This window comes from Poecilia formosa, unplaced genomic scaffold, assembly GCF_000485575.1.
Source record: "Poecilia formosa unplaced genomic scaffold, Poecilia_formosa-5.1.2 Scaffold239, whole genome shotgun sequence".
NCBI classification, from domain to species: domain Eukaryota; kingdom Metazoa; phylum Chordata; class Actinopteri; order Cyprinodontiformes; family Poeciliidae; genus Poecilia; species Poecilia formosa.
Window position 1 is genome coordinate 33,565 of NW_006800178.1, and position 12,163 is coordinate 45,727.

A 12,163-nucleotide genomic window follows, 5' to 3' on the forward strand; every position below is an offset into this window, starting at 1 on the left:
GTGGCCTTTAAAATGGTTTTGTTCTGTCAAAAATGGTAAATAAATAAATGAATAAATAAATAAATACAATTGCCCCACAAAATAGACCTAAAGGAATTTGAAATTATTTGCAACTGTCCAACGCCTTTTCAAGAATCTTTAATGGTATATTCCATAAAATTTAGATTTATTGTAGAGCAGGAAAAAAAAATCACAATAAACACATTTTTGTATTTTTAATTAAATGGATTTTGAAGCCCGCCAGTAGTTTATTTGCCAATTTTGGCAAATAATCAGTAATGACTAAGACTACCCTCTGTAAAAAGTGGAGTTCTAGAAGTTTGCTGTTCTGCTGAAGCCCATATCCTGACACATTTTAATCAACGTGACATAAACAATTGAAAATAGAAAAGGGCACAAATTGTAAAATTGTACATAATCACTTGGATCACTTGGATGTTCAAAGAAAAAAGAAAATATTTTTATATGCACATGTGATGCATTGATTTTAAGATTGAACAAGTAACTATGAAAATTTTCATTTTGATCTAAGCAATGCAACAAAGCAACTGAGCAGATATGCATTGCGGTGGACATTTCAGTCTATTACTGTCATTCATTTGTCAGTTTAAGCAGTAAACACTAGGTGGCGTCAAGCTCTGAGAAATAGCGGGAGTTTTCTCACAGCACTGTATTTATCGAAGTGTTTTTGGACAACGTTGCACCAGGTGATTTGTTCCTGATAAGTGCATCAGTTATGGTGCAGATTGGATATATATGAGCATTGTGAATCCTTGAAATGAAACTGAAGTACAGGTTTTAGCGGTATAGTAGGAGCACTGTCATTCATGTTGAATCGTAATTCGTTACACTAGAGAGAGACAAATATAGTACTTTTCAAAAATATTCATTCATTTTTTTTATTTTGTCACTTCACAGCCATATTTTATTGTGATTTGCTGTGTTTGAAAAAGTCATAATTTTCATTTTTCTTCTCTGAAGAGAAATTAAACTGATGCATTTGTTTTTTTGTTGTTTTTTTTACTTTCTTTTGGATAAAAATTTAAGAAGTGTGCTATGCATTTGTATTCAGTCATGATACCATGCTGTGTAGAAACATTTTTCGCTGCAAGTAAAGTTTTAAGTGTTTTAGGGTAGACATGTTTACATTTCGAGACAGAAACTCTCGCTTATTTGCTTTGCAAAACCTCCAACCTCAGTCAGATTGGATGATGAGCGTCTCTGAACATCAGTTTCAAGCCTTCAGATTTTCATTGGTCTCAGTTCTGGGCTGTTGTAAAACACAAACAGCCCAAGGTTCTACTTTATGTCAGTCTGCCACAAAAAAATACCAATGTACATTGAAGTTTCTGGTTGTATCATGACAACATGTTGAAAGTTCAGAGGGTTTAAACACTTTACCAAAGTGCTGGAGCTTTTTTATTGTTAGCTCTTTGCAGTTGGACTTCTTCACAATCCTTTGAATAGTTTTCACTTTCTAGTAAATATGATGTTCAACAGCTAATAAACATATGCATGAACTACAACAAACAGCAACCACCACAGCAGGAAATGCCCTGCCATCACTTCCAGCTTTTCAGTAAAATGCAGCAAGGTCAGTGAAAGCTCCATAATAACATCTAGTGTTATTCTGCAGGATATGAGGGCTCAATCACAGCTACATATGTCCTCTGGGAATCCAATTAAAGCAACACTTACCAAGAAATGTGTAAGACGTGTGCGTTGACTGTGCTTCGTCATTTCTGAGCAGTAATTACTGTCCTTGGCAGCATTTTTTCCAGTGTTTCTAGAGGAGCGGCCCAGTTACAACATGTCGGATATGATTCCCCTAAAGCCATATGCTCTACCACTGTAGCAACATTCACACATGTGAATGCCTCAGCCTGTCTCATGTTTCCAACAGGCAAAAAGCAAGCCAAGAATAAAACCTCTGGAAACAGAACCTGCAATAAATGTGTCTTAATGTTAAGAAAAGCTTATCTTTAATGGCAGAAAGCATTTATACCCCTTCACTTTTTCCACACTTCTTGACTGTACAGACCTAAAACTCAGAAAACGAGACGAGACACAATATTGATTTTACAAACACAAAACGGAATGTGACTTTAGCATTACTTTAAAATAAAAAAAGATAAAATTGATGCTGTGTCTTGTCTGTCATAGTTATAGCGCTGCCTCCTGCCTCCTTCAGCTCCTCAACAATATACTCCTTGTGTCTTGTCTGTTACTGTGCCACCATTTATTCTACTAGGAATCCCAAATGCCGCCAAGTCATTTGGAGTAGTTGAACATTTGAATGTCTGCAACAGAGAACATCGCAGTATTGTCAGATTAAAAATAGAACGTAGTGCTTGGTTATCCTAGACCAAGTTTGTTGATGTGGATAAGAGCAGCCTGAGACCTGGTTCCTGAGGAACACCTACGGCTATTCGAGGAAAACTACATAAGACACCTCAAGCTTTTACACACAGCTTTGTTTCAGATCGTTTTCAAACTAACAGACATGTTTAGACAATCAAACAGAGACAAGTTTTTACTTTGGGAACATGAGATCCACGTTGTCTAATTTTTCCAGAGAGGTCAATTACAAAGGCGTAATCGTGTTACGTGTCGCCTAAAGCTTCAATAAAATGACTACCTGTTGGAACTGCAGATGATCTCAGATTTTCTTTTGGGAACCGAGATGCCCCTAAGAACGCTTACTCAAGACAACCCTGCTGTGTTTACTGAGGCTCAGACCTCAATGTTTAACCCTCCCAGCCCACTCTGCTGCTTATCCAACAGATACACACCGGATCTGGTTGTCTATACCAGCAAATCAGAATCTCAGGCAGTGTTTTGCAGTATTAAGTTAAACATCTGACTCATGAGCTCTCTTTGTATTTGCAAGACCAGTAATCTCCTAGCTTTGTCTGTCAACTTGACCACCTTTAGACTGAGTGGTAAAGAGATGTCTACTGAACATGATAAATGCCATCCTTTAGTGGATATGATGGAATGCTTACACCTACACTGTATCACATCACACAGATGTTACAACCCAGCCTCTGCTGGCCCTTTATGAGTTATTAAACCACTTCTCTCTATTTTTTTTTCTTTTTTACAAACATTGTTTGCAAGGTCTTCTGGCTTTGTTTGGAGTCTGTAAACTGGTGGCAGGAAAGTCTGTGCTCCTCCTTGGTCATTAAACCTTACATAACAACATCATTTAAAATGGCTGACAGTCCTTAAGTTCTTTTCAGTCTTGACTTTGTTAACTTCTGAATTCTGTGTTTAACTACCTGGAGAATTATTCTTTCTCCAGCTCGGTTCTTAATGTGTGAGGTTGAAGAAGAGTCAGTGAGTTGAATTTATGATTTAGATTTATTAATACCAAAATACAGCTGGCCCATTGTGGGACCAATGGGAAAACATCAAGAGGAAGTAGAGAGAGAAACAGGAAGTAAAGGCAAGAGCAGACAGAGAGAATCTAGTCAAACATGACACATGATCAAAGGACACATGGTAGGGAAAAGTTCACAAACAACTCCTTTTGGATGATAAAGCAAAGCTCTTTCAAATGTTAGGGGCAGATTCACAGGGCTTGGACTGGAGTCAGTGCTTCAAGCAGCCAACACACACTGTCGCTAAGTTACAACGGTCACGTTCCTTTCATTAGGCCACTTCTGAACCAGAGACATCTGAACCATTCTATCTGGGCTAAAAAAGAAGTTTTCCCAGTCAAAATGGCTTTGGGGAGCCACATCAGCTGTGTGCTGTGTTTAATGAAGTCCAAAGTCAGGACTTCTAGGCTTCTTCGAGCTCCTCATGCTTCGTTCTGCTGGCATTCTGCTTATGGAGAAGCTGGCTGCATTTTCCAGCAAGACTCTGAACCTTTCTATCCAGCAATAGAAACCAATACCTGCTGAGATGACCATGGCGTCACCAGTTAGCCAGGAGGAGAACTGAAAGCTGCTACCAAAGCAACCTGGGCTTCCTCAGCAGAACTGCAGGCTAATGCTCTCCAGGCCACGCCACACTGATGCAGTAGTTCACGCAAAAGGAGTCCCAGTCAGATCTGAGTTCATTTAATGTTCAGGACATGCATGCTTTCCAGTTGGTCCACAGTTCTCTTGTTGGGTATATCTCAGAATTTTGGGGTTTTAATCATCAAACCAAAATCGTCAAACATCAAATACATAATGTGTGTTGATGATATGGATGATGGACCTCAAAATGTAAAATGTAATGTTTGTTACTGGTTTCTCAGTTGGTGATTGTTGCTTTTATGACTTTTTATTTGAACTGCCTTATTTCTAAAATGTGCTATGAAAGTAAACTTGATTTGGATCAAACATAAAAGAAATAAATGCTTATACAAAAAACTAACATCTCTCTATATTTGACTGGATCCACTTTTCTCTGGTTGATTTAAACAATTAAAATAGGTTCTGCCAACATTTTGATGCTTTTTCAAGAAATATTTTTGGTTCAACTTTAACCTTTCCATCACATTTATTAGCCTCAGAACAGATGATGTCAGTATGTGGCTGATAAATCACTAAAAAAATCACTCAAACAGGTTTATCTGCATTTTGTGCACAATACAGAGAGCTTATAAAACAGTAAATAATGAAGCAGCTCCGAAGCAGAGTCAACACATGGGTTTTATACAAAGGATAAGGGATCTAAAACAAGAGAGAGACGGTCTGGCTCCCATGCTGCTGCAGGAAAACAACATCCAACCTTTTGTGTGTATTCCAAACAGGTTCATTTGGTTAGAGTTCATTATAACATGAACAGTAGATGTTGCCTTGTAGTAAAATCTCCCACCACAGCCTTCGTTTTCTTATTGGACACATGGAAACGATGATGAATCCTCCATTTAAAAGGAGTTTTAATATCCAGTATGTCACAATGACGGCGTCTGAGACGGACTTTCCATGCGTGGGTTTCTTTGGGTGAGGTTCTCATAGAGTTAAGAAAGCCCAGATCACTTCCCCTCCAATCTGGAACCAATTCAGAGCCTTTTACCACCCGGGCCTCTGCATGTCTGTCTGTGCTCTCCCTCAGAGAAATATTACATGTGACAGCTGACGTGCAGCTTTTTAGTTCCATCGCTGAACCCGTTCACTTTGAACCTGAAAAAAACTTCATGTTTTTAATTTTTTGCAGTAACAGCAAAAAAACCAAAACAATTTCTGACAATAAGGTAATCATTTGCAAATGGATGGATTTTTGTTTTTAAAGCAAATTCTATTGTAACATTTGCTCTAATGTTTTTTGTTGCTTATTGTTCAATAGAGAAAAGAATTATAATTAGAGATTTAAAAAAATCTCAAAAAGTTGTAATAATGATTCAAATTAAGGATGAAGACATTTTTGTTTCTAACCACCATAAAAGCTTTTGTGCCTGTTCTTTCTCAGTATATTTACCTTGGAACTGGGGATGTGGGAGACGTAGACCATCTGGAGAGCTCCACGTTCAGAGTTACTGCTGCGCTTCCCGATGGTCTGGTAAACTGACAAACTATGCAGGGGGGCTGAATCACATCTGGCACTGTTCTTTACAGAAACACAATTTAAAACCCTTTGTTCCCTGGAGTTTATTGGAACCAATGTTATTACCCCCAAATTAGGAGCCTGTTGTGATGAGCAACATGTTGGTTTTCTTTGTCCTAACTATTAGTCATTCTGTATGCTTCATTGTTGTTCTTTTGCAAAGTTGTTGTGAGTTAAAGATTAGCATCACATTTATCTAGGGATGCACGATATTGGATTTTTGGTCGATATCCAATATGCCAATATACTAAAACTCATTTGGCTGATAACTGATACCAATACCGATATTTGTTTCCTATATCCTACTTACTGAAACTGTGTGGCTTTCTCTACTGTGTAATTAAAACACAGCATTATCTTTGTCAATATAGCCTGCTACCAAATGCAAATGCTAGAAAGGAGGCTGACGTAACACTTTCAACTTATGTTTAATGTCAAATTTATTCTAAGGCAGTGACAACACTTGAACATCGCAAATTTAACATGCTGTGTGCAGGCATCATTTTCACTGGTTTTCAGAAAAATAAAAACAGCTTTTATACTGGTGAGTTATTTTGATGGAATGGTCAAAGTACAATATTACACTTAACAGATAATATCGGCCGATGCCGATAATATTGTGCATCCCTGGATTTAACATTTAATAGAAACAGGCAGCTCAACAAATGTAGCTTGGAAAAACTCCCACATCATTCTCTGGTCCCTTGAAGATTTTGGCTTTTGGCAGAAGAACCTGAAGTGTGGTGGCAACCACGCGTCACCTTCTGCAACGTCAGTCTGCAAGACCACAGCATCCATGTGGTGAAACATGGTGGTGGCAGCATCAGGCTGTCAGGATGCATTTCTTCAGAAGAAACAAGAAGATTGGCAGAGATGATGGGAGGGTTGATGGAGTTAAATACAGGGAAGTCCTGCAGGAAAACCTGTTAGAGAGCATACCTCCAACACCATGTGCGTCAACACAGGGGTTCCTCAAAGCTGTGTGCTCAGTCCCCTACTCTACACGTTCCACTGCTCTGCCGTCCACCAAGCTTGTGGATGACAAACTGAGTGCTCATAACCAACAACAATGAGTCGGCAAACAATTGAAAAGAGATTGTTGCGCAAAAGTCATAACTTATTTCTTAACATGAAAAAAACAAAATAAAAATGTATAGTTTTTCTCAGGTCCAGCCAGTCGCTTACCACTCTACATTAACAGTGAGGTGTTAGGAGGGGTCTCCAGCTTCATGGTCCTGGACTGACTGTGTCATGCTGTCCTGGATGGACACATCAGCAGTAGGAAAAGCCCAGCAGTGCCTCTTCTACTGAGGACGCTAAAGAGAGCCAAACTAACTAAATGGATCATGATTAAATTTTATAGCAGTGCTACTCAGCTATTACTATCATTATTATTGCCCTTTATAGGATTGCACTTGCACTGCCTGCTCTTCTTGCACTATGTCTATGTCATATGATACCAAAATGTGATTTGTTGTTATCTTAACAAAGACAATAAACACTGAATTGAATTGATCTGTGGTGTTCCACCTGGCTTAGTCTATGGTCTTTCATTATTCCCTCCAAACAAACTAAAAACTTATTTTTTTTATATATATTTTTTTTTTTGTCAATTTAGTTTATGCATATGCCTGAATCTCTTCATTGGAAATACTAATTATTAGTTATTCTACCACAGAAAATAATGAGGAGAACAACAAAGGATCCAGGCGGAATACTACAGCTTAAAGGAAGCACCGACCAGAATGCTCCATCCTAAAGCTGTACAAAAATTAGACAAATTAATAGAAAATAACATATTAACATATTCAGTACAAACTGTCTCAATTTATTGCGCTGATAAGCAAAATGTATTAGTGACCATCAGATGTTAATTCAGGTTTTCATACTCTTATAGTTTCCTGCTCCTAGAAGATATTAATCTGATGTTTCATGAGCTGAACAATACCTCAGTGGGTAATACATTCATCCGTGTAATCAGCTTTGTGGTTCTTAATGCTTTCTTACATGAGCAAATGGTTGTTTAATTTTTTTTAAATAGTTCATCATATCCTGAAGACAAAGTGTTTCATCTATGTAAATATGTGAAAACATTTCATGTTAAAAAAAAAAAAAGCGTTCTTTATGCACATGATTTACAAAACACGGTGAGTTGAACTGAGGACGGACAGGTTTCAGTTTGATTTGCAACAGCAGGAGTTATTTTTAATGTGTCACAATTTAGGAGTTTGAGGATTACCTCGTATACCCCCCCCCTGACCCCCGCACAGCACTTCCCCTAAAACAGAAGTAAAAGCGATAAACTTTATATAGGTAAACAAAAAAAATTATAAATAAATAAATAAATCATCAACAGCCAAACAGGGTGGCTATGAAGAACCCTGGCTGGGTTTAACTATTTCACTCTGCTGGATATTTGCCACCTCCCCTGGGAGGAAGGAGTGTGTATAAAAGGCAGCGGCTGCGGAGCAGCAGGGGACAGAACGGCAGAGAACATCTGCACAGAGCAGCTGCACACCGTCAGCCTCAGGATGCACCGCTGGGCTCTGCTCTGGACTCTCATCTTACTGCTGAAAGAGGCACAGTCGTGGGGCTTCAGAAATGGAATATTTCATAACTCAATATGGCTCGGTAAATATAACTAACACATCCTGACAATGACGTCTAAATATCTGTTTGACAGAGCAGCCTGGAAATTATTCATCTTCAGTGATGAGGTGGAGAATTTAATTAAACCGATCAGACAGATCTCACCATCAGTGATATTACTCTTGTTAATTGTTGTTTTTTTTAACAGTTACTTTCATATTTTTGTAGAAATGTTCTGCTTTTGTGAATACAGCTAAAGCTATTCTCATTTAAAGGCTCATTGTGAGGCTTTAATGGAGCATGAAGGAGTCCAGCAGTTTGTGCCAACTAGTGTGTTATAGCCTGGCTGTGCTGCAAGAGGCCTGTGAATGCATGGAAATGACTTCACCTCGTACCTCTCACAATCCCGAGTAAAGGAACTTCCCAGCTGAAACCTTCTTTCACAACTATTACATCAATCAAAGTAGTTTGTTTTCCTCAGAAAAAAAAAAAAAGAGTTTCTCTAAACACTGCTGACTTTCCCACACGCTTCACTTCATGAGAGCGACTCTTTGGAAAATGAGCTCTTGTATGTGTTTCATTGTACTAACTGGTTTGGCTCAGACTCATCAGCAGGGTTTTTTTAATTTATTTTTTAATTTTTTAACATGATTAATGTAAATGCCCAGACAGAAGCCGTGTTTCTCTTTGACAGAACAAGCAGCTGGGGTCTACCACCGGGAGTCACGCAAAGGGAGGTATCAGCTGACGTACAAAGAGGCCAAGGCTGTCTGCAAATACGAGGGAGGGACGTTGGCCACCTATGATCAACTGGAGGCAGCGCGACAAATAGGTCTGCAGCCTTTCACTCATAAGCACAACACAAACTCACAGATCGGCGCCTGCATTTTGGTGTCTTTTAAAGCAAACCAGGCTCCTCTGCTGTAAAAACAACAACCTGATTTTTCCTGGTGGTGTGTATTCTCTCTCTGCTCTTTAAAAGGCATCAGATGGAGGAACAGTAGTGACGCAACACGTCCCTTAACCGCTGGAATGCTTTTAGCTCACAGGGGGAGGTTAAAGGTTAATGGGAAGCAGTGTCTTTCCAAGAGTGCAGCAGAGTTCCTGGGCCCAGGCTGAAATTAAAAGGTCTCAAATAAACTGTAAAAGCCTGTTAAGACGGTTTTAGGTTCACTCTAGAAATTGCTGGGTTAAAACTTCTTAATCCAAACACATGGGTTGCAGCATTGGGTCAAAGGTAGAATAGTTTCAACAAGAAATGCACCAGACGCTTGGTGGTTTATTTCTCTGATTCTTGCAAAAGGCCTGAACCTCAGCTTCTGATTTTTATTTTCTAAACATAATATAGTGAAATGAATCCTGCAAGTCACTTGGTGTCCTCATATTGATATCGCATATTGGTTCAGACATGATGAAATCAATCATTCTGCATGAAACACCATATACCTCCATGGTGCTCTTTCAGTGGTGTGTGTATGTTGGGATGAAAGGTGTAAAATTCACACGGCTGAAAAGTCAATTTATTTCTGGAACTTTTTGACTAAATGAAACATTGTATAGTTTAAACCCAGATGAATGTTTGTGTTGCTTCTGTTGATCATGTTGATTTTCAGCTTACATTTAGGGAAAACAACTTAAAATTAGAATATTACATCAGACCGATCAAAAACTACTTTTAAAAACACAAATATTCATGTAAAGCTTGTTTAAAACAGGCTTAGAGGTTGTTATATTTAAAGGACGTGTATTCTAATTGATTGAATATGACTTTATGTCCGATGGAGTTAGTTAATCAGTGACAATAAGAGTGTTGGCTAACATGATCGAAGGTGATGCTGGAGCGTTACTTACTTACAGCTGCACATGTTCTGTCACAGAAGCTATGAAGAGCTGTGTGACTGTGTGATATTGGTAAGAGTTGTAGTATATAATACATGTGTATTAGAGAAATGCAATATACAGAGGATAAAAAAACGTCTATTTTAGGTGTAGGACTGTTTTTCTTAGAGCAAAAAGGTCTGAGGATCAAATCCTGGCTGTGACATAAAGCTGGGTTAACAAAAACCAGCAGCTTTTCAGAGTGCAGGTAAAATCCTCTGGTTTCCTGCTTGTCAGTGGCTACAGTTCAAGGTTTCCAAGGCAACCTTGCAGGAGGTCAGTTTTATAGCTGATTACTGATTGTTATCTAAACCCCCTCCATAAAGAAGAACAAATAAATCTTCAGATGCTCTCCAAAAGACTTTCACAAACTGTTTGTCAAACCGGGCCGTGCTGCTGGAGGTTCTGACAGAAAGCTCTGGACGGTCAGCTCTGAGTGTGTGACCAGTGGTGCTGCTGAACAGAACATGGCGTTTCTTCTCGTTTGCAGGTTTCCATGTGTGTGCCGCCGGCTGGTTCGACAGAGGACGTGTCGGCTATCCCATCGTCAAGGCCGGGACCAACTGCGGCTTTGGAAGAGTCGGCATCGTCGACTACGGATACAGGCTGAACAAGAGTGAGAAATGGGATGTTTACTGCTACAACCCAAACTGTGAGTAAAGCCTTTACTTTAATCCTGATTATAACAATATTGAAAGGAGACTTTTTCCTTTTATCTTTTTCTTTTTTAGGGTAGCTAAAAAGACGTTTTTTAAGTACGTGTATTTTTAAAACCCAATGTTAGGCTCTAAAATGGATTTGAAATCCTTTGAAGCCAAACTCATTCGTGAGTGTGATGCCGACGTTTGAAATGCCATCAACACGTGTTGATGGCATTTCAAGGTTAAGCATTTTTTTAAACAGCATCTATAAAGAGATGTAAAGAATCAGATCATCAAAATTACTGAAACAAAGTCAATCTGGAAACAGAAACCTTTCCAAACTTCCACCAGAAATTACTCCTAGGTGTGTGAAGGTGTTGGAAACGTAAACCCAAAAACATCTGCAGCTGCAACTACTATGAAATGTGCATCTGCAAAGTTCTGACTCAGCACATCTGACAATTGCACAACACAAACTTTCAGACTTTGTAAAAAAAACCCTCCATTATTTCCTCCTGCTTCATCATGTGGAAGGTGAAGAGATGGGTGAAGTTATCAGGACAAGCTGAGCACAACACGATGGTTCCATTAAGGTTGACAGCCCAATTGTGTTGTTGCTGCACTGCAGGGATAAATAAATGTTGTTCTAATGAGTTGCTCATTAGAACAACATCTTAATAACCTAAAGCACAAATGTTCCAGGAAGGCATCCTGCATGCTGAGGCTGTAAACGTTTAGCTTGAGGAAAAAGAAACACAGTGTTTCTCTTTCACATGAAGCTAATTTTGACATCAACATATGGATTGCATTTTAGTGCAAATCTGCCTCAAAGCTGCAGTGTGTAACATTTCTAAAAAATGTTTTCATACGTATTTTTCAAAACAGTTTCAATGGCGTGACATTATAATATGAGACAGATCGTCTATGAAAACATCGATCTCCTCCACATCCACCCTGAGCTGCTACTGCTGTCTGAAGAAATCCACAGCTCCAGACCAAAAACAACCAATCAGAGCCAGGAAGAGGGGCTTAACGCTGTCAATCCTGCTCATGTACACGCTATTTTGTGGAAAGCCATCTGTCAACATTCATTTTAAAGTAGCACCATAGATTCTTAATTGTATTTTAGTTGAATGATATGTGTTAAAAAAATATTTTCTATTTGGGTTAGAACTGAAATTAATTGATTAAGCTGAATAGGAAACTCAGTGTGGTAATGGCAGAGAAACACTTTACCGTTCCAGTAAACCTGGTGGCTATGCTAGCTAACATGACAATTCATGGCAGGCTCTGTAGGCTGCAGAATAGTAGAGAGCAAGGGTGTGAGCAGCGGATACACAAGCATGATTAACAGCGCTCCTCCTGGCTCTGATTGGTTGTTTCTGACGGGGCAGTGTGTCTCTGCAGTTATTGCTGGGAGATGCCAGAAGAACATGATTGTGATCTTGATCTATCCGCTTCATACTGTCATAACAAACTGACAGCTTTATATAAAAATCTTATTTATATATATA

At 38.9% G+C, this 12,163-nt stretch overlaps 1 protein-coding gene across 1 annotated transcript in view; it reads left to right on the forward strand.

The window, feature by feature from the left end:
- Nucleotides 1-7,934: 7,934 nt before the first annotated feature.
- Nucleotides 7,935-12,163, forward strand: part of tnfaip6 (tumor necrosis factor, alpha-induced protein 6) — a 9,141-nt gene continuing 4,912 nt past the window's right edge. Inside the window, exons 1-3 of the mRNA XM_007569266.2 lie at nt 7,935-8,172; nt 8,825-8,962; nt 10,499-10,660. Of these exons, the coding sequence (XP_007569328.1) occupies nt 8,073-8,172; nt 8,825-8,962; nt 10,499-10,660 (400 nt within the window). The 5' untranslated portion in view covers nt 7,935-8,072. The remainder of the gene's footprint in view (nt 8,173-8,824; nt 8,963-10,498; nt 10,661-12,163) is intronic.